Source organism: Giraffa tippelskirchi, chromosome 12 (genome assembly GCF_054371585.1).
Source record: "Giraffa tippelskirchi isolate mGirTip1 chromosome 12, T2T-mGirTip1v1.2.pri, whole genome shotgun sequence".
NCBI classification, from domain to species: domain Eukaryota; kingdom Metazoa; phylum Chordata; class Mammalia; order Artiodactyla; family Giraffidae; genus Giraffa; species Giraffa tippelskirchi.
In genome coordinates this window covers 36,801,241-36,821,070 of record NC_137286.1, presented here as the reverse complement: position 1 = coordinate 36,821,070, position 19,830 = coordinate 36,801,241, and the positions used below count along the sequence as shown (strand labels likewise).

The 19,830-nt window shown below is 42.1% G+C and overlaps 1 protein-coding gene across 6 annotated transcripts in view; it reads left to right on the top strand.

Moving 5' to 3' along the window:
* The window catches only part of IDH3A (isocitrate dehydrogenase (NAD(+)) 3 catalytic subunit alpha), a 75,130-nt gene that overhangs the window by 42,032 nt on the left and 13,268 nt on the right, over nt 1-19,830 (top strand). For 2 of the 6 annotated variants that reach the window (XM_081549652.1, XM_081549651.1), the window contains exons 1-2: nt 16,346-16,402; nt 18,150-18,203. In XM_081549652.1, coding sequence (XP_081405778.1) covers nt 18,180-18,203 — 24 coding nt within the window. In that variant the 5' untranslated portion in view covers nt 16,346-16,402; nt 18,150-18,179. Of the gene's footprint in view, nt 1-16,345; nt 18,204-19,830 lie in introns of those variants that run through there. The other 4 variants (XM_081549649.1, XM_081549648.1, XM_081549653.1 and 1 more) reach the window with 3 other exon arrangements.

Sequence of the window (19,830 nt, the reverse complement as noted above, 5' to 3'; positions counted from 1 at the left end):
GGCTAATTACTTTACAATATTGTAGTGGTTTTTGCCATACAATGACATGAATCAGCCATGGGTATACATGTGTTCCCCATCCTGAACCCCCCTCCCACCTCCCTCCCCATCCCATCCCTCTGGGTCATCCCATTGCCCCAGTCCTGGGCATTTGTCTCTTTATCACTGTTTAAATAGCTTCTCAGAACTTAACCTACAGATGGCAGATGGAGCAAAGCCAGGCCCCAGAGTAAGCAAATAGGAATAGGTCAGGTCAGTTTGGTTCGATCAGCATCTTTGGTTCGATCAGCACCTGCATTTCCAGGCCTTACTTCTGGAGAAGTAAGATACTATCCCCAAAATGGGCCTCAAGGGGACAACTCAATTTCTAAGTGAAAGAAGCCAATCACAAAAAACGCACAAACTGAATGATTCCATTTATATGAAATGCACAGTGTAGGCAAAGACATAGAGACATAAAGCTGACAGGGACTGGAATGGTAGGGGGATGAGGCCTATCTGAGGGAGTAAGTCATGTGGAAGAGCATTCCAAGCACTGGGAACAGCAAGTGCAAAGGCCCTGAGGTGGGAGGAAGTGTGGTGATCAAAAAACAGCAAGGAGGCAGGTGTCCCTAGAAGAGAGTGATGACAGGGACATGGTGGGAGAGGAGAAAAGAGATCGGGTAGTGAAACCGAGCAGGACCCTGTGGGACCTCCTGGGCACAGAAGCCTTTCTATGTCTTCCGTTCCTTGTGTGTGGGGACTGGCCTACAGCCTCCATGACCTTCCCTGAGTTCCAAAGGGCAGATTTGAACAGTTACTAATCAGGACAGGAAGGTAGCAAGGGAGACAAGGGAGGAGCAACCTAGAAACAATAGTGCAGATTGGGGCACAGATTGGTACTGCCTCAAATGATTTGTTGTTGTTGTTGTTGTTCAGTTGCTCAGTCATGTCCAACTCTTTGCAACCCCATGGACAGCAACATGCCAGGCTTCCCTGTCCTTCACTGTCTCCCAGAGTTTGCTCAAACTCATGTCGATTGAGTCAATAATGCCATCCAACCATTTCGTCCTCTGCCACACTCTTCTCCCGTCCTCAATCTTCCCCACCATCACTATCTTTTCCAATGAGTCAGCCCTTCCCATCAGGTGGCCGAAGTGTTGGAGCTTCAGCTTCAGCATCAGTCCTTGCAATGAATATTCAGGGGTGATTTCCTTTAGGATGAACTGGTTTGATCTCCTTGCTGCCCAAGGGACTCTCAAGAGTCTTCTCCAGCACCACAGTTCAACAGCATCAATTCTTCAGTGCACAGCCTTCTTTATGGTCCAACTCTCACATCTGTACATGATTACTGGAAAAATCATAGCTTTGTCAGCAAAGTGATGCCTCTGCTTTTTAATACACGGTCTAGGTTTGTCATAGCTTTATTTTTTCCCAAGGAGCAAGCATCTTTCAGTTCTATGGCTGCAGTCACCATATGCAGTGATTTTGAAGCCCAAGAAAATAAAGTCTGTCACTATTTCCATTTTTTTCCCATTTCTTTGCCATGAAGTGATGGGACTGGATGCCATGATCTTAGTTTTCTGAATGCTGAGTTTTAAGCCAGCTTTTTTTACTCAAACAGGAGATGGCAAGAGTAAATGTTAGGAATCAGTGAACTAAAATGGATAGGAATGGGCAGGTTTAATTTAGATGACCATTATATCTACTACTGTGGGCAAGAATTCCTTACAAGAAATGGAGAAGCCCTCATAGTCAACAAGATAAATGCAGTACATGGGTGCAACCTCAAACACAACAGAATGATCTCTGTTCCTTTCCAAGGCAAACTATTCAACATCACAGTAATCCAAGTCTATGCCCCAACCACTAATGCCAAAGAAGATGAAGTTGAACAGTTCTATGAAGGCCTATAAGACCTTCTAGAATGAACACCAAAAAAAGATATCCTTTTCATCACAGGGGACTGGAATGCAAAAGTAGGAAGTCAAGAGACACCTGGAATAACAGGCAAGTTTGGCCTTGGAGTACAAAATGAAGCAGGACAAAGGCTAACAGAGTTTTGCCAAGAGAATGCACTGGTCATAGCAAATACCCTCTTCCAACAACATAAGAGACGACTTTACACATGGACATCACCAGGTGGTCAATAGCAAAATCAGATTGGTTATATTCTTTGCAGCCAAAGATGGAGAAGCTCTATATAGTCAGCAAAAACAAGACTGGGAGCTGACTGTGGCTCAGATCATTAGCTCCTTATTGCAAAATTCAGAGTTAAATTGAAGAAAGTAGGGAAAACCACTAGGCCATTCAGGTATGACCTAAATCAAATCTCTTATGATTATACAGTGGAAGTGACAAATAGATTCAAGGGATTAGACCTGATAGAGTGCCTGAAGAACTACGGACAGAGGTTTATAACACTGTACAGGAGGCAGTGACCAAAACCATCCCCAAGAAAAGAAACACAACAAGGCAAAATGTTTGTCTGAGGAGGCCTTACAAATAGCTAAGAAAAGAAGTGAAAGGCAAAGGAGAAAAGGAAAGATATACCCATCTGAATGCAGAGTTCCAAAGAATAGCAAGAAGAGATAAGAAAGCCTTCTTAAGTGAACAATGCAAAGAAATAGAGGAAAACAATAGAATGGGAAAGACTAGAGATCTCTTCAAGAAAGTTAGAAATACCAAGGGACCATTTCATGCAAAGATGGGCACAATAAAGGACAGAAAAGGTATGGACTTAACAGAATCCTCAAGTGATACACATAACAATATCTTTAAGCTCTTTGTGGAAAATTCTTAAAGAGATGGGAATACCAGACCACCTTACCTGCCTCCTGAGAAAATTGTATCCAGGTCAAGAAGCAACAGAACTGGACATGGAAAAATGGACTGCTTCAAAATTGGGAAAGGAGTACGGCAAGGCTGTATATTGTCATCTTGCTTATTTAACTTCTAAGCAGCGTACATCATGCAAAATGCTGGGCTGAATGAAGCTCAAACTGGAATCATTGCCGGGAGAAATATCAACAACCTCAGATATGCAGATGATACCACCCTAATGGCAGAAAGTGAAGAGGAACTAAAGTGCATCTTGATGAAGGTTAAATAGGAGAGTGAAAAAGCTGGCTTAAAACTCAACATTCAAAAAACTAAGATCATGGTGTCTGGTCCTATCACTTCATGGAAAATAGATGGGGGGAAAAAATAGAAACAGTAGCAGATTTTATTTTCTTGGGCTCCAAAATCACTGCAGATGGTAACTGCAGCCATGGAATTAAAAGATGCTTGCTCCTTGGAAGAAAAGGTATGACAAGCCTAGACACAGTATTAAAAAGCAGAGACATTACTTTGCTGACAAAAGTCTATATAGTCAAAGCTATGGTTTTTCCAGTAGTCATGTACGGATGTGATAGCAGAACCATAAGGAAGGCTGAGGGCTGAAGAATTGATGCTTTCAAAACTGTGGTGATGGAGAAGACTCTTGAGAGTCCCTTGGGCAGCAAGGAGATCAAACCAGTTCATCCTAAAGGAAATCACCCCTGAATATTCATTGCAAGGACTGATGCTGAAGCTGAAGCACCAACACTTTGGCCACCTGATGGGAAGAGATGACTCACTGGAAAAGACCTGATGCTGGGAAAGATTGAGGGCAGGAGAAGAAGGAGTGACAGAGGATGAAACGGTTGGATGGCATCATTGACTCAATGTACATAAGTTTGAGCAAACTGCAAGAGATAGTGAAGGACCAGGAAGCCCGGTATGTTGCTGTCCATGGGGTTGCAAAGAGTCAGATACAACTTAGCAACTGAACAACAACATAGAACTAAAAACGCAAGAAATAGAAGATGTCAGCATTCTTCACACCCCAGAAGACCACCTGAGGCCAAATTAAGTTAACCAGAGAAGCTCATCAAGAGATTACCTGAGGGACTTCTCTGGTGGTCCAGTGGTTAAGACCCCATGCTTCCACTGCAGGAGGGCTCGAGTTTGATCCCTGGTTGAGGAAGGAAGTTCCCATATGCTGCAGAGCCAGTATGAAAACATAAATTACCTGAGACCAGATTAAAGGAGTGCAAGCCACGCACATTCCCTAATCTTATCAGCAAATCACCCTTGAATCACTGCTATAAAACTCCTCACCGAATCTTTCTGGTTTGGGACATACAGTTTTCAAGGGCAGGAGCCTGCTGTGCCTGCTTTTGTCTGGCAAAGCAATAAAGCTATTCTTTTCTACTTCACCCCAAACTCTTATCTACAAGATTCGATTCAGCATTGGTGCAAAGAGGCCAAGTTTTTGGCATCTGCAGTAAGACTAGATTGTGTAGGGCCTTATGGACCACTTAATGTCACTGGCTTTTTTTGAGCAGTGGAGGATGTATTTGTCTTATGTTTTAACGGAATCCATAAGGCAGGAGATGGACTGTAAGAAGGCAAGAGTGCAAGAGTGGAAGCAAGGAGACCAGTTTGGAGGCTACTGTATTGACTTAGGCAAGAGGTGACTTTGATATGGACCGGGGTGGGAGCAGTGGAGGTGGGAAGAAGTGTCTGATTCTGGATCTGTCTTGAAAATAGAGCTCCCCATCAAGTCTTGTGGTCTAAGCAACTGGGAGACTGCTGCGGGATTTTATTGAGAGAGGGAAGACTGTGGGAGGAAGTAGTTTCCCTGCTAGTCTTTGCTCCCTCATAAAAAGACATTATACAGAGAAGAACAAACATTTTAAATTTTATATTTTTTTCCTGACACTAAACCATAAACAGTGAGATACTAGAGTCCTCATAATGACCACTTTTGAGGGCTGTGTGCTGTTCCATCCAATTAATTTACCCTAAATTACATAACCATTTCCTTGTAATTCTCTAGATTGTTTCAGTTTTACTTTTAAAATGATAGATAATCCTACAATGAATATCTCTGTGCTTTGTCTTTGTGGATTTTTCTTAGATTTCTCAAGGGATTAATTCTCAGGAATAGATTTACTAGGTGAAAGAGTAAGAACATTTAATAGCTCTTGAACACACATTGCTAAACTGTTTTTACAAAGATTGCAGCAGTTAATAAGGCCAGCCAAAACTTAAGAGTGTGACAGTTTCACCATAAATTAGATAGTAAAGGATATTAGCATTTTATTTATACTTTCTAATAAAAAGAGTAAAAGCTTCAAATTAAAAAAAAATTTTTGCATGTACTTGATTATGGTTAGATTGGGCTTTTAAAAAGTTTATTTGTGGGACTTCCCTGGTGGTCCAGTGGTTAAGAATCCTCCTGCCTATGCAGGTCAAATCTTGGGTTTGATCCTTGATTGGGGATCATGTGCCAGAGAGCAACTAAGCCCATGCACCACAACTACTGAGCCCAACTAGAGCTAGTCCTCTGCAACAAGAGAAGCCACTGCAATGAGAAACCCCCACTCCTAGCAACTAGGGAAAGCCTGCACACAGAAATGAAGACCCAACAAAGCCAAAAATAAACAAACACAAAAATTTTTAATGAAAAATTTTAGAGTTCTGCTGACCACTGCCAAGGACAGACCCTCTAGTCATCTGTTGCAATCCAAGGAGGCCTGTCCACATGGCAGGTAATACCAAGTTTCTGCTGAGTCAGAGATCTCTGTTGTGTTCTTGCGCACTGGCTTTTGGAACTCAAGTAAAAGCCTTTCATTTCGGGTGAAATTTCTCTTGGTAGATTGGACCTAGGCTCATCTTTGGAGAGAGATTAAGCCCCGAGCCTTTGGAGTGGGAGCACTGACTCCAAGACCCTAGACTACCAAAGAACTAATCCTAGGGAGTATCAAATATTGAGAACTCACACAAGGAAACCACTTGAATACAAGACCTGGCATCACCCAACCTCACTCAGTCTTGCCTGTCACAGGAAAAACAAACAAACAAAAACTCAGTACAAATCTCACCCTATATGAAGCTTACACAAACTACTGGACCAATCTTAGGAGGACAGAAACCAAAAGGAAGAAAGAATTCAACCTTGAAGCCTGGAAAAAGGAGACCTCAAGCACAATAAATTAAAAAAAATAATGAAAAGGCAGAGAAATATAACACAAATGAAGGAACAAACTAGAAACACAGAGGTCCAAATAAATGAAGAGGAAATAGGCAAACTACCTGAAAAAAAATCAGAATAATGACAGTAAAGATCAAAAACTTTGAAAGCAAAATGGAGAAAACGCAAGAATCAATTAACAAAGACCTAGAAGAATTACAGAATAAACATGCAAAGACAAACAACACAACTATTGAAATTAAAAATAGAAGGAATCCATAGCAGAATATCTGAAGCAGAAGAATGAATCAGTGAGCTGGAAGACAAAATGGTGGAAATAACTTCTGAAGAGCAGAATAAAGTAAAAAGAATGAAAAGAACTGAAAATAGTCTCAGAGACCTCTGGGACAATATCAAACACAGCAACATTCAAATTAAAGGGGTCCCAGAAGGAGAAGAGAAAAAGAAAGGTTATGAGAAAATTTTTGAAGAGATTATAGTTGAAAATTTCCCCAACATGAAAAAGGAAATAGTCAATTAAGTCCAAGAGACACAAAGAGTCCCATACAGGATAAACCCAAGGAGAAACACACCAAGACACATACCAATCAAACTAACAAAGACTAAACACAAAGAAAGAATATTAGAAACAGCAAGGGAGAAGCAACAAGCAACATACAAGGGAAACCCCATATGCTGAACAGCTGATCTTTCAGCAGAAACTCTGCAGGCCAGAAGGGAATGGCAGGATATATTTAAAGTATTGAAAGGGAAAAATCTACAAACAAGATTACTGTACCCAGCAAGGATCTCATTCAAAACTGATGGAGAAATAAAAAGCTTTTCAGACAAGCAAGAGTTAAGAGAATTCAGCAACACCAAATCATCTTTACAACAAATGTTAAAGGGACTTATATAGTCAAGAAATACAAGAGGGAAGAAAAAAAAAGATCTACAAAATCAACCCAAACAATTAAGAAAATGGCAACGGGAACATATATATCAATAATTACTTTAAATGTAAATGGATTAAATGCTCCAACCAAAAGACACAGACTGGCTGAATGGATACAAAGACAAGACCCATATATATGCTGCCTACAAGAAACCCACTTCAGACCTAAAGACACATATAGACTGAAAGTGAGAGGAAGGAAAAATATATTCCATGCAAATGGGAAGCAAAAGAAAGCTGGAGTAGCAATCCTCATATCAGATAAAATAGACCTTAAAATAAAGAAGATTACAAGCGATAAGGAAGGACACTACATAATGATCAAAGGATCAATCCAAGAGGAAGACATAACAATTGTAAATATCTATGACCCAACACAGGAGCACCTCAATACATAAGACAAACACTAACAGGCATAAAAGGAGAAATTGACAGTAACACAATAATAGTAAGAGACTTTAATACCCCATTCACACCAATGGACATATCATCAAAACAGAAAATTAATAAGGAAACACAAGTCTTAAATGATACATTAGATGAGATGGATCTCATTGATATCTTCAGGACATTCCATACAAATGCAGAAGAATACATCTTCTTCTCAAGTGCACATGGAACATTCTCCAGGATAGACCACATCTTGGGTCACAAATCAAACCTCAGTAAATTTAAGAAAACTGAAATCGTATCAAGCATCTTCTCCAACCACAACACTAAGAGACTAGATATCAATTACAAGAAAAAAACTGTAAGAAACACAAACACATGGAGATTAAATAACACATTTCTAAATAACCAGCATGTTACTGAGGAAATCAAAAGGGAAATCAAAAAATTTATAGGAACAAATTACAATGAAAACACGACAACCAAAACCTATAGGATGCAGCGAAAGCAGTTCTAAGGGGGAAGTTTATAGTAACACAATCCTACCTCAAGAAACAAGAAACAAGAAAAACATCGAATAGACAACCTAACTTTACACTAAAACAACTGGAAAAAGAAGAACCAAAAAACCCCCAAAATTAATAGAAGAAATTATAAAGATCTGAGCAGAAATAAATGAAAAAGAAATGAAAGAAACAATAGTAAAGATTAATAAAACTAAAAGTTGGTTCTTTGAGAAGATAAAATTGACAAGCCTTTAGCCAGACTCATCAAGAAAAAAGAGAAGAATCAGATCAACAAAATTAGAAATGAAAAAGGAGAGGTTACAACAGACAATGCAGAAATACAAAGGATTATAAGAGACTATTATGAACAACTATATGGCAATAAAATGGATAACCTGGAAGAAATGGACAGATTCTTGGAAAGGTTTAATCTTCTAAGAATGAACCAGGAAGAAATAGAAATTATGAACAACCAATTACAAGCACTGAAATTGAAGCTGTGATCAAAAATCTCCCAAAAAACAAAAGCCCAGGACTAGATGGCTTCCCAGGAGAATTCTATCAAACATTTAGAGAAGAGCTAATGCCTATCCTTATAAAACTCTTTCAAAAAATTGCAGAGGAAGAAACACATCCAAACTCATTCTATGAGGCCACCATCCCCCTAATACCAAAACTAGACAAAAGTTAAAGTGAAAGTCACTCAATCGTGTCCAGCTCTTTGCAACCCCATGGACTATACAGTCCATGGAATATTCCAAACAAAGACAACACAAAAAAGAAAACTACAAGCCAATATCACTTATGTACATAGATGCAAAAATTCTCAACAAAATTTTAGCAAAAAGAATTCAGCAACACATCAGAAAGCTCATACACCATGATCAAGTTGGGTTTACTCCAGGAATGCAAGGATTCTTGAATATATGCAAATCAATCAATATAGTGATACACTATATGTCACTATAATATAGTGATACACTATATATCACTATAATATAGTGATACACTATATATCACTATAATATAGTGATACACTATATTAACAAATTGAAAGATAAAAACCATATGATTATCTCAATAGATTCAGAAAAAGCCTTTGACAAAATTCAGGACCCATTTATGATAAACTTCTTCAAAAAATGGGCATAGAAGGTACCTACCTCAACACAGTAAAGGCCATATACTATAAGCCTACAGCAAACATTATTCTCAATCGTGAAAAACTGAAAGCATTCTCCCTAAGATCAGGAACAAGACAAGGGTGTCCACTTTCACCACTGTTTTCAACATAGTTCTGGAAGTCCTAGCTACAGCAATCAGAGAAAAAAAAGAAATAAAAGGAATCCAGATGGGAAAAGAAGTAAAGCTCTCACTGTTTGCAGATGACATGATACTGTACATAGAAAACTCTAAAGACAATATCAGAAAATTACTAGAGCTAATCAGTGAATTTAGAAAAGCTGCAGGATACAAAATCAATACACAGAAATCACTTTCATTTCTATACACTAACAATGAAAAATCAGAAAGAGAAATTAAGGAATCAATCCTATTCACCACTGCAACAAAAAGAATTAAATATCTAGGAATAAACTTACCTAAGCAGACAAAAGAACCATACACAGAAAATTATAAGACACTGATGAAAGAAATCAAAGATGACATAAACAGATGGAGAGATATTCCATGTTCCTGGGTTCAGTTCAGTTCAGTTCAGTCGCTCAGTCGTGTCCGACTCTTTGTGACCGCATGAGCTGCAGCACGCCAGGCCTCTCTGTCCAACACCAACTCCGGGAGCCCACCAAAACTCATGTCTATTGAGTTGGTGATGCCATCCAACCATCTCATCCTCTGTTGTCCCCTTCTCCTCCTGCCCTCAATCTTACCCAGCATCAGGGTCTTTTCCAATGAGTCAGCTCTTTGCATCAGGTGGCCAAAGTATTGGAATTTCAGCTTCACCATCAGACCTTCCAATGAACACCCAGGACTGATCTCTTTTAGGATGGACTGGTTGGATCTCCTTGCAGTCCAAGGGACTCTCAAGAGTCTTCTCCAACACCACAGTTCAAAAGCATCAATTCTCTGGTGCTCAGCCTTCTTAATGGTCCAACTCTCACATCCATACAAGACTACTGGAAAAACCCTAGCCTTGACTAGGCGGACCTTAGTCGGCAAAGTAATGTCTCTGCTTTTTAATATGCTGTCTAGGTTGGTCATAACTTTCCTTCCAAGGAGTAAGCATCTTTTAAGTTCATGGCTGCAATCACCATCTGCAATTATTTTGGAGCCCCCCAAAATAAAGTCTCTCACTGTTTCCACTGTTTCCCCATTTATTTGCCATGAAGTGATGGGACCAGAAAGCTGAAGAAAGCTGAGCGCTGCAGAATTGATGCTTTTGAACTGTGGTGTTGGAGAAGACTCTTGAGAGTCCCTTGGACTGCAAGGAGATCCAATCAATCCATCCTAAAAGAGATCAATCCTGGGTGTTCATTGGAAGGTCTGATGTTGAAGCTGAAACTTCAATACTTTGGCCACCTCATGCGAAGGGTTGACTCATTGGAAAAGACCCTAATGCTGGGTAGGATTGGGGGCGGGAGGAGAAGGGGATGACAGAGGATGAGATGGTTGGATGGCATCACCGACTCGATGGACATGGGTTTGGGTAGACTCCAGGAGTTGGTGATGGACAGAGAGGCCTGGCGTGCTGCAATTCATGGGGTCGCAAAGAGTCGGACACGACTGAGCGACTGAACTGAACTCATGGGACCAGATGCCATGATCTTAGTTTTCTGAATGGTGAGCTTTAAGCCAACTTTTTCACTCTCCTCTTTCACTTTCATCAAGAGGCTCTTTAGTTCCTCTTCACTTTCTGCCATAAGGGTGGTGTCATGTGCATATCTGAGGTTACTGATATTTCTCCCGGCAATCTTGATTCCAGCTTGTGCTTCCTCCAGCCCAGCATTTGTCATGATGTACTCTGCATATAAGTTAAATAAGCAGGGTGACAATATACAGCCTTGATGTACTCCTTTTCCTATTTGGAACCAGTCTGTTGTTCCATGTCCAGTTCTAACTGTTGCTTCCTGACCTGCATACAGGTTTTTTAAGAGGCAGGTCAGGTGGTCTGGTATTCCCATCTCTTTCAGAATTTTCCACAGTTTATTGTGATCCACACAGTCAAAGGCTTTGGCATAGTCAATAAAGCAGAAATAGATGTTTCTGGAACTCTCTTGCTTTTTCGATGATCCAGCAGATGTTGGCAATTTGATCTCTGGTTCCTCTGCCTTTTCTAAAACCAGCTTGAACATCTGGAAATTCACAGTTCACGTATTGCTGAAGCCTGGTCTGGAGAATTTTGAGCATTACTTTACTAGTGTATGAGATGAGTGCAATTGTGCAGTAGTTTGAGCATTCTTTGGCATTTTCTTTCTTTGGGATTGGAATGAAAACTGACCTTTTCCAGTCCTGGGTAGGAAGACTCAATATTGTGAAAATGACTATACTACCAAATGCAACCTACAGATTCAATGAGACTCCTATAAAATTACCAATGGCATTTTTCACAGAACTAGAACAAAAAATTTCACAATTCATGTGGAAACACAAAAGACCCTGAATAGCCAAAGCATTCTTGAGAAAGAAGAATGGAGCTGGAGGAATCAACCTTCCTGACTTCAGATTATACTACAAAGCTATGGTCATCAAGACAGTATGGTATTGTCACAAAAACAGAAATATAAAACAATGGAACAAGACAGAAAGCCCAGAAATAAACCCATGTACTTATGGGTACCTTATTTTGACAAAGGAGGCAAGAATATACAATGGGGAAAAGACAGCTTCTTCAATAAATGGTGCTGGGAAAGCTGGACAGCTATGTGTAAAAGAATGAAATTAGAACACTTCCTAACACCATACACAAAGATAAACTCAAAATGGATTTAAGACCTAAATGTAAGACCAGAAACTATAAAACTCTTAGAGGAAAACATAGGTAGAACACTCAATGACATAAATCAAATCAAGATCCCCTATGACCCACCTCCTAGAGTAATGGAAATAAAAACAAAAGTAAACAAGTTGGGCCTGATTAAACTTAAAATCTTTTGCACAGCAAAGGAAACTATAAACAACGTGAAAAGACAACCCTCAGAATGGGATAAAATAACAGCAAATGAAACAACTGACAAAGGATTAATTTCCAAAATATACAAGCAGCTCATACAACTCAATGCCAGAAAAACAAACAACCCAATCAAAGAGTGGGAAAAAGACTTAAACAAACATTTCTCTGAAGAAGACATAGAGATGGCTAACACACACATGAAAAGATGTTCAATATCACTCATTATAAGAGAAATGCAAATCAAAACTACAATGAGATATCACCTCACACTGGTCAGAATGGCCATCATCAAAAAGTCTACAAATAATAAATGCTGAAGAGGGTGTGGAGAAAAGGGAACTCTGTTGCACTGTTGGTGGGAATGTAAATTGATACAGCTACTATGGAAGACGGTATGGAAATTCCTTAAAAAACTAGGAATAAAACCACCATCAATCCCACTCCTAGACATATACCCTGAGGAAACCAAAACTGAAAAGACACATATATCCATTGTTCATTGCAGCACTATTTACAATAGCTAGAACATGGAAGCAACCTAGATGTCCATCGACAGATGAATGGATAAGGAAGTTGTACATATACACAATGGAATATTACTCGGCCATAAAAAGGAACACATTTGAGTCAGTTCTGATGAGGTGGATGAACCTAGAACCTATTATACAGAGTGAAGTGAGTCAGAAAGAGAAAGATAAATATCACATTCTAAAACATATATACGGAATCTAGAAAAATGGTACTGTCAGGGCAGCAGTGGAGAAACAGACATAGAGAATAGACTTATGGACATGGGGAGAGAGAATGAGAGGGTGAGATGTATGGAAAGAGTAACATGGAAACTTACATTACCATATGTAAAATAGATAGCCAATGGGAATTTGCTGTATGGCTCAGGAAACTCAAACAGGGGCTCTGTATCAATCTAGAGGGGTGGGATGGGGCAGGAGATGGGAAGGAGGTTCAAAAGGGAGGGGATATATGTATACCTATGGCTGATTCATGTTGAGGTTTGACAGAAAACAATAAAATTCTGTAAAGCAACTATCGTTCAATAAAAAAAAAAATTTTTTTAAAGAAGAAAAAAAATTTTTTTTAAGTTTATTTGTGAGATTTTCCTGGTGGTCCAGTGGTTAAGAATCCACCCTCCAATGCAGGAGATGGAGGTGCAAGCACTCATTGGGGATCTAAGATTCCACATGCAGTGGGGGAGCTAAGCCTGTGCCACAATTACTCAGCCCACGAACCTCAACTAGAGAACCCGTGCACCACAACTAAAGAACTCCTGTGCTGCAACTACTGAGCTGGTGTGCTCTGAAGCCCTCACCATAACTAGAGAGAAGCCTGAGCACCTCAATGAAGATCCCGTGTGCCGCAACTAAGACCCAGTGCAAAGATAAATAAATTAAATAAATAGATATTTTTAAAATAAAATGTTTGCATTTCTTTGACTGTGAACTGGTTATTCAGATCCTTTGTCCATTTATTTACTAAAGCCCTAATAGTTAGGAAAATAAACTAGGGAAATTCTGTTGAAATAGATTTGTGTTCCTTTGGTAAAAATTTTTTCAAAAGCTTTTGGTATGTGAATAATTATATTCCAATTTTACTGACTAATTTAAAAATTGCCATCTTGGCTGCAAAAATTTTTCTTAGAGTGACGCATACCTGGATCGGGTAGTGTTGTCGTCACAAATAAGGGCACACCTTCCAGATCCTTCTCCTGAGTGGAAAAGTTTTCCCATTGTCTGGTGCAAACATGGCTCGCTGGTGGGATCTCTGGACACTACAGCGCACAAGAGACAGGACAAAAGGGCTTTTCCAGAGGAGAGTGACCTGCATGTTGGAGGAACTCTGGAACGTGTATGAAGAGTACTGCCTGGCAGTTCTGGACTCAGGGAACAGGCCCCAGCTGCGGGGGAGGTAGCTTTCTGTCTCCCTACTGTCCTTCCAGCTGCTCCAGAGTCAGGAAGCACCTTGATATGGGAGTTAGACTATGAAACCTCTGAGGTCTTGTCAGTCCCCAGAGCCCGAGCTTCCAAGGATTTGTCACTTTTCTGCCTCAAAGTCTTGGCTGGCCCTGGTCTTCCCTCATGGCCCCATCTCAGGCTGCTGACCTCTTCAATCTCTTCAAAGTGAAAGTGAAAGTGAAAGTGTTAGTTGCTCAGTCCTGTCCGACTCTTTGAGATCCCATGAACCATCTGAGCTACCAAGGAAGCTCTCAACCTCTTCAAGGACAACTGAAATGCCATCTCTGCAGTGGAATCTTCCCTAATCAACACCCCTCTCTCACCCTGCACCGCATACCCCCCCAAACTGTTAGAGCACCTGGCTGGATCTCTTCTGTGTTTCTCCCTCACTAGACTTCAAGGGCAAGGCTGGGGCTGATTCATTCCCTTGTCTTCACAGTGCACCTGAGAGGGACTCCACTTAGGAAGGATTTGTTGAGTTGAATGACCCTCCTTCCCAGGGGCAGTTTACCCGTGAAGAGAACTGCCTTAGTAATTAGGAGGCATCCTAGTAGAATGTCAGCATCATCACTTACTAGCTATACCTCAGTTTTCCTATGAGACTGTTGTGAGGATTAAATAGACCTTGGAGAAAATTATTTCACATTTGTTTTGTAATCAATGAGCAGCAAGTAGTCTCAGTCTATATTCCAGAAACAAAGACATAACAGACTGTCTCTGAGCTTGAGGAGGCTCTTCAGTGGTACATGGCAGGGGAAAATGCGATAAAGTTCCTGGGAGAGGTGGGAACCAAGTTCTACAGGGTTCTGAGTAGGGAGAAGGAACACTTGGGTGAGTCTGAGGGCTTCCCAAAGGAATCAACATCCAAACTGAGTCTTGACGAGTGGCTGGAATTTCAACAGGTGGAAATGGCACAAAAGCACATTCGAGCAGAGGGAATGGCATGAGCATAGGGCGGGTAAAATATGGGGAGCATTTGCAGGCTGGCCAGGAGCCCTACTTGGCAGGCACTCCAGGACTTCGGGGCTGGAAGGAGTGACAGGAAATACAGCTGAATAAAAGACAGTGGCGAGAGATGAGTGGGAGAGCCAAGAGGTGTTAGGGCTGGGATGGGCTGTGGTCAGAGCTGTGAGAGAAGGAGAGGACTGTGTGGAGAAAAGATTGAAAGGGGCAGGTTGTTGGGGGAGGAGGCTGCTGCCATTGTCTGGACATGAGATGGTCAGTCCTGAAGGAGGGCAGTGATGGCAGTGGGGATGGAGTGGAGCGGCACTGTGGAGAACACCTTAGGGTGGAACTGCCAAGGCCTGATGAGATCAAAGGCCAAGAAGAGAGTGATGAGATCCCTGTATCCTGATGAAGCCACAGACTTAGCTGTACTTTATTACCTCATGAAAGCCACTGGCATCACTTGTGCATCTAATTCACCGCTTTTCTATATAGATGGGTAGCTCTTCTCTGGAAAGAACCTTTTTCAGGGTGGGGGTTTGGGGAGACTTGGTCTAAATCACCCTGACACCCAACTAGGGGACCCCTGATCAGTAGAGCTTCAGGACTCTGGTTGCTGAGAAGATGAGGAGGGAGGGAAGTATGGGCATTATTTCCTCTGCCCTCTCTCTTAGATTTGAATCAGGTCCCCTGATTTTACCTTCTCATTGCTCCTTGCACCTTCCCTTCATGATTCTTATCACAGTTTTAATTTACATATTTCTGTCATACTTGATTGGTGTCTGTCTTTTCTACTGGACTGTAAAACTAGCACTGAGAACAGTACCTGGTAACTAGGCGGCACTCAGAAATATTTTTAGAGCTTTGGAGAAAGTAGATCGGTAGTTGCTGGGACCTGGGATGGGAGCTGGAGCTGACAGCAAATAGGCACAAGGAGCATTTTCACAGGTTGGAAAACTGGATTGTGGTCATGGTTGTGCAAGGGCTTACATTTATTGAAAATTATCGCGAAATTACAGCCAGTGAATTTTATTGTATATGTTATACGTATACGTTATACCTCAATAAAGCTGTTAAAATAATAAAACATTTGGGAAACGAGTAAATGATCTATCTCCCTCCCTGAGGTTGTAAACTCCGTAAGAGAAGCTATATCCTCCAAATCCATGAGTGACTGGCATCCAGTAGGCGCGGAACAAACAGCCCACCTAAACACTGACATCTATGAATGAAGCGGGAGAGGAAGGACTCTTACCAGAGATCCCCGCCAGCAGCTTCCGGGTCGCTGCTCTGCCCGCAGCCGCGAGACGAGCCCGGCGATTGGCCAGCGGAGCCGGGTGTCCCGGGGCCGGACCAGGAGGGTGCTCGGAAAATCCCCTACGCGAACCCACGGGGCGGGGCTCCCAGGGGGCGGGGCCAGGAGGGGGCGGGCTCCGGACTCGTGCTGCGCGGCTGCGCACTACTGCCGCCGCTGTCGCCGGGGTGAGAGGAGTGGACGCGATGGCAGGGCCCGCGTGGATCTCCAAGGTGAGCGCCGGGCAGGCCGGCATGTGGCTGGCTGGCGTGCTGGGTGCTGGGCGGGGGCTGGCGCGCGGGCCCCGATGGGGAGGCGGCGGCGCGCGACTGGCTGGGAACAGTCAGGGAGCCGGTCCTGGCCGCCCGTGTGCCTGGCTCGGGGGCTGGCAGGCGGTGTGTAGGCAGCCCCGCTCCCGGAAGGTCGCTCCTGGGGCGGGGACACCATCAAGGTCAAGGCGGGGAGCGCCGGTCCTATTCCCGATGAGATCCCAGTGCCACTGCCGGTATCTGTCCTGGCCGGAGCCCAGGCCTCGCGCGGAGCCTGGGAAGGTCGCTGGAGCCGCCGGCCCGGCTCCGCCATCCCGGCTATTTACGAAGCTGCGGCCCTGCAGCTTGCTGATCGCGCAGAGTCCGCCTCAGCACGACCCGGACCTTCCCCGGGTCTCTACTCCGGCCCGGGCCGGGTAACCTCCCTGGCCACGGGCACGTGCGTTGGGCTTGAGAGGTTTTCTCAGGTGAGGGAATCCCAGGGTCATTTTCCTGCCAGATTTTTTTCTCCCTTGGAGCGCTTCCCAGTCTTCTGTTGTAGCTATTTCCCCTTCAAAGGACGCGGGGCACGTTGCACCTTGGAACCTGAGCACCCGGAGACTGGGAGAGGGAGACCAGCAACGCCTTTCCTTTACCTTGTGTTGGTGAGAGTCCTGTGATCTCACCTTGACAGCTGGGATGCCTGCCAGAGCTGGAAAGGGTTGCAGACCGTCTGCAGTTCCTTGGTTCCTCAGTGGAACTAACTGCCTGAAAACGTAATTGCTCAAGGTCACACAGGAAATCCCTGTCAGAACTGGAAGAAGAATTCAGGTGTCTCAGGGTTCCCAGTTCCAAGTCCCATTTTGCCTGCTCTGTCTGTGGTCAAGGTCAGACAACAAATTATAGGCAGAGGGAAAATTGGCCCTCAGGTCTCCTGTTGCTCTTAGAGAATGATTCCCTAAAAACCTACCATAAGCAGTTTAATTTTTTCCCTAGAAAATTTGATACTGTATTTCTCCCTTGCTTTGAGTTTAAAGTGATGTTTGCATACATTTAATTTAGTGAAAAGTGCTCTACACTGGAATTTAGGAGTCATAGGTTTAAATCTTGGCAATGCCACCAACTGGCCATGTGACCCTGAGCAAATTAGTTAACATTTGTGAGTCTTAATAAGCCATCTGTAAAATATCTATACTTGCTTCACAGAGTTGTTGAGGATTGAATAAAATAATGTGAGAGCACCTAATACATACAGAAGCAACACAAAAGTCTGAAGCTCTCCTACCTGTCAACTTATCTTACAGCCTGCAAGCAGACAGTAGCTGCATTTTATTTAGTAACTGGGTTCTGCTTTGTTACCCTCTTCAGACCTGGACTTGTGTGTAATGGTAACTTATTTCACATTCACTCCTGAAGGTAAAGCAACTTGTGTGTCATTGTCTAAACAGAAGTCAATCCTTCAGTCACTGAGCTTATACTTAACACCTAATTATCTTTGGTCGATACATTAAGAGTTCAGAATGAGAGACTAAAACAGCTAGTAAAGTGCTAGTAAATTTGTTTTTCCTTTAGTGTGGTCTCTAAGAAAAAAACTATTCAGTAGGTATTCAGAAAGTGTTGGGTTGTGTAATCAGACTGTGAGGTTCTCTGACATGGACTCCCAGTGTGACCTTTGGCAGTCGTTTGACCTCTGGCAGTCATTTGACCTTTGTGGGCCAATTTCTCCCTTTAGGGACTGGAGTAGGCAGTGCCTCGGAGGTTGATGTCCCAGGATGCTGAGCTGGATGTGAGTTTCAGTCATAATAAGTCCTCTATTAAGAGTTCCACTTGAGGTTCTATTTGAAAAAAAGAGATCTGCAGCTTGTGTGTGTGTGTGTGTGTGTCTATATACATATATATATACATTTTTTTTTTTCCCCTAAAGAAGCTTTATTTAGAGAAAATTAAAGGGTTTCTAAAAACCTTTTTGGCTCTAAGATACTATAATTATAATGAGGCAGTTTCCCATCAGCAGGCTTTTATTGAGTACCTGTCATACTTTCAAGAGTGTATTTATATGTTTTTAAATTGGAGGATGAAGGTAAAAAAGGAAATGAAGTGCTGTGGGTAAAGTCACAGGTTCAGTCCATATTCTGTGAGCCTGGCCTTGGTCTCCTTATCTGAAAAGGGCTACTAATACAATCTCCCCAGGTTTTATAAAAAATAAAATGAAGTAATATATGTATATTATACATATAGCTATATATGTATATTATACAAGTACAATATAAAGTAGAAGACAGTCTGTGCTTTAAAAAATCTTATTTTACTTTAAGTTCTGGGTGATTTAGATACAGTATTGCCTTACTTTAAGGTCACAAAGGAGAGATGACAAATATGGAAAAGACTGTTTGTTAAGAGACAATTATTGCAAGTATTGAAGCTGTTTGCTGGAGTGGGTGGGAACTCATCAGATAGAGCGATACTTGAGACTGGCCTCAGTTTTTCCACAAGTATTCTGAGCACCTACTATAAACTAGGCACTTTCTAAGTACTGGAGATGGAAAAACAGTGAACAAAACATGAAAATCTTTGCCTTGTGGATTTACATTTTAAATCAGTTAGTTTGGTTGGGTCTTTTGCCACAAAGACAAGGGCCTGTTTTGAGTGAATGTTTTTTGTCTCTTTTTGAAGGGTGGGGAGAAGGACCCACGCAAATTTTATAACATAGCCTTAAAGTGGTCTCCCTTCTTTCTAATAGCTCATTTGCTGGTGGATGAACCATGCTCTAGGATTTTTTGGCCAGTGGTTTTGGCCTAGTGTATTCTTTTGGGTCATGCCCTATCTTTTATTTTATTTTTGGTACAGAGAGATAACTAGTTTCTGGGTTAGAGGATACAATCTGTTCTCAGCTCCTTGGCTGTTGGTGTCTCTTTACTACATGCTGATATTACAGCCAAAGGTTCGGGGCTTATAACTGTCCCCCAAAAGGAAGACTGCTGCTGCTGCTGCTAAGTCACTTCAGTCGTGTCCGACTCTGTGCGACCCTGTAGACGGCAGCACACCAGGGTCCCCTGTCCCTGGGATTCTCTAGGCAAGAACACTGGAGTGGGTTGCCATTTCCTTCTCCAGTGCATGAAAGTGAAAAGCGAAAGTGAAGTCGCTCAGGTGTCCGACTCTCAGCAACCCCATGGACTGCAGCCCACCAGGCTCCTCCGTCCATGGGATTTTCCAGGCAAGAGTACTGCAGTGGGTCGCCAGTGCCTTCTCCAAAAGGAAGACTAAGGATATAACAAATTGTCTTTGCTCATGTATCTAGCATGAAAAAAAGTTAACCTTTAAAACTTTTAATGAATTTTAGTTTTAATACCTTTGGTCTATGTAGCCAATTTCTTTGATTACATTCTGTTTATTATAATGTGACTTTGTACCAG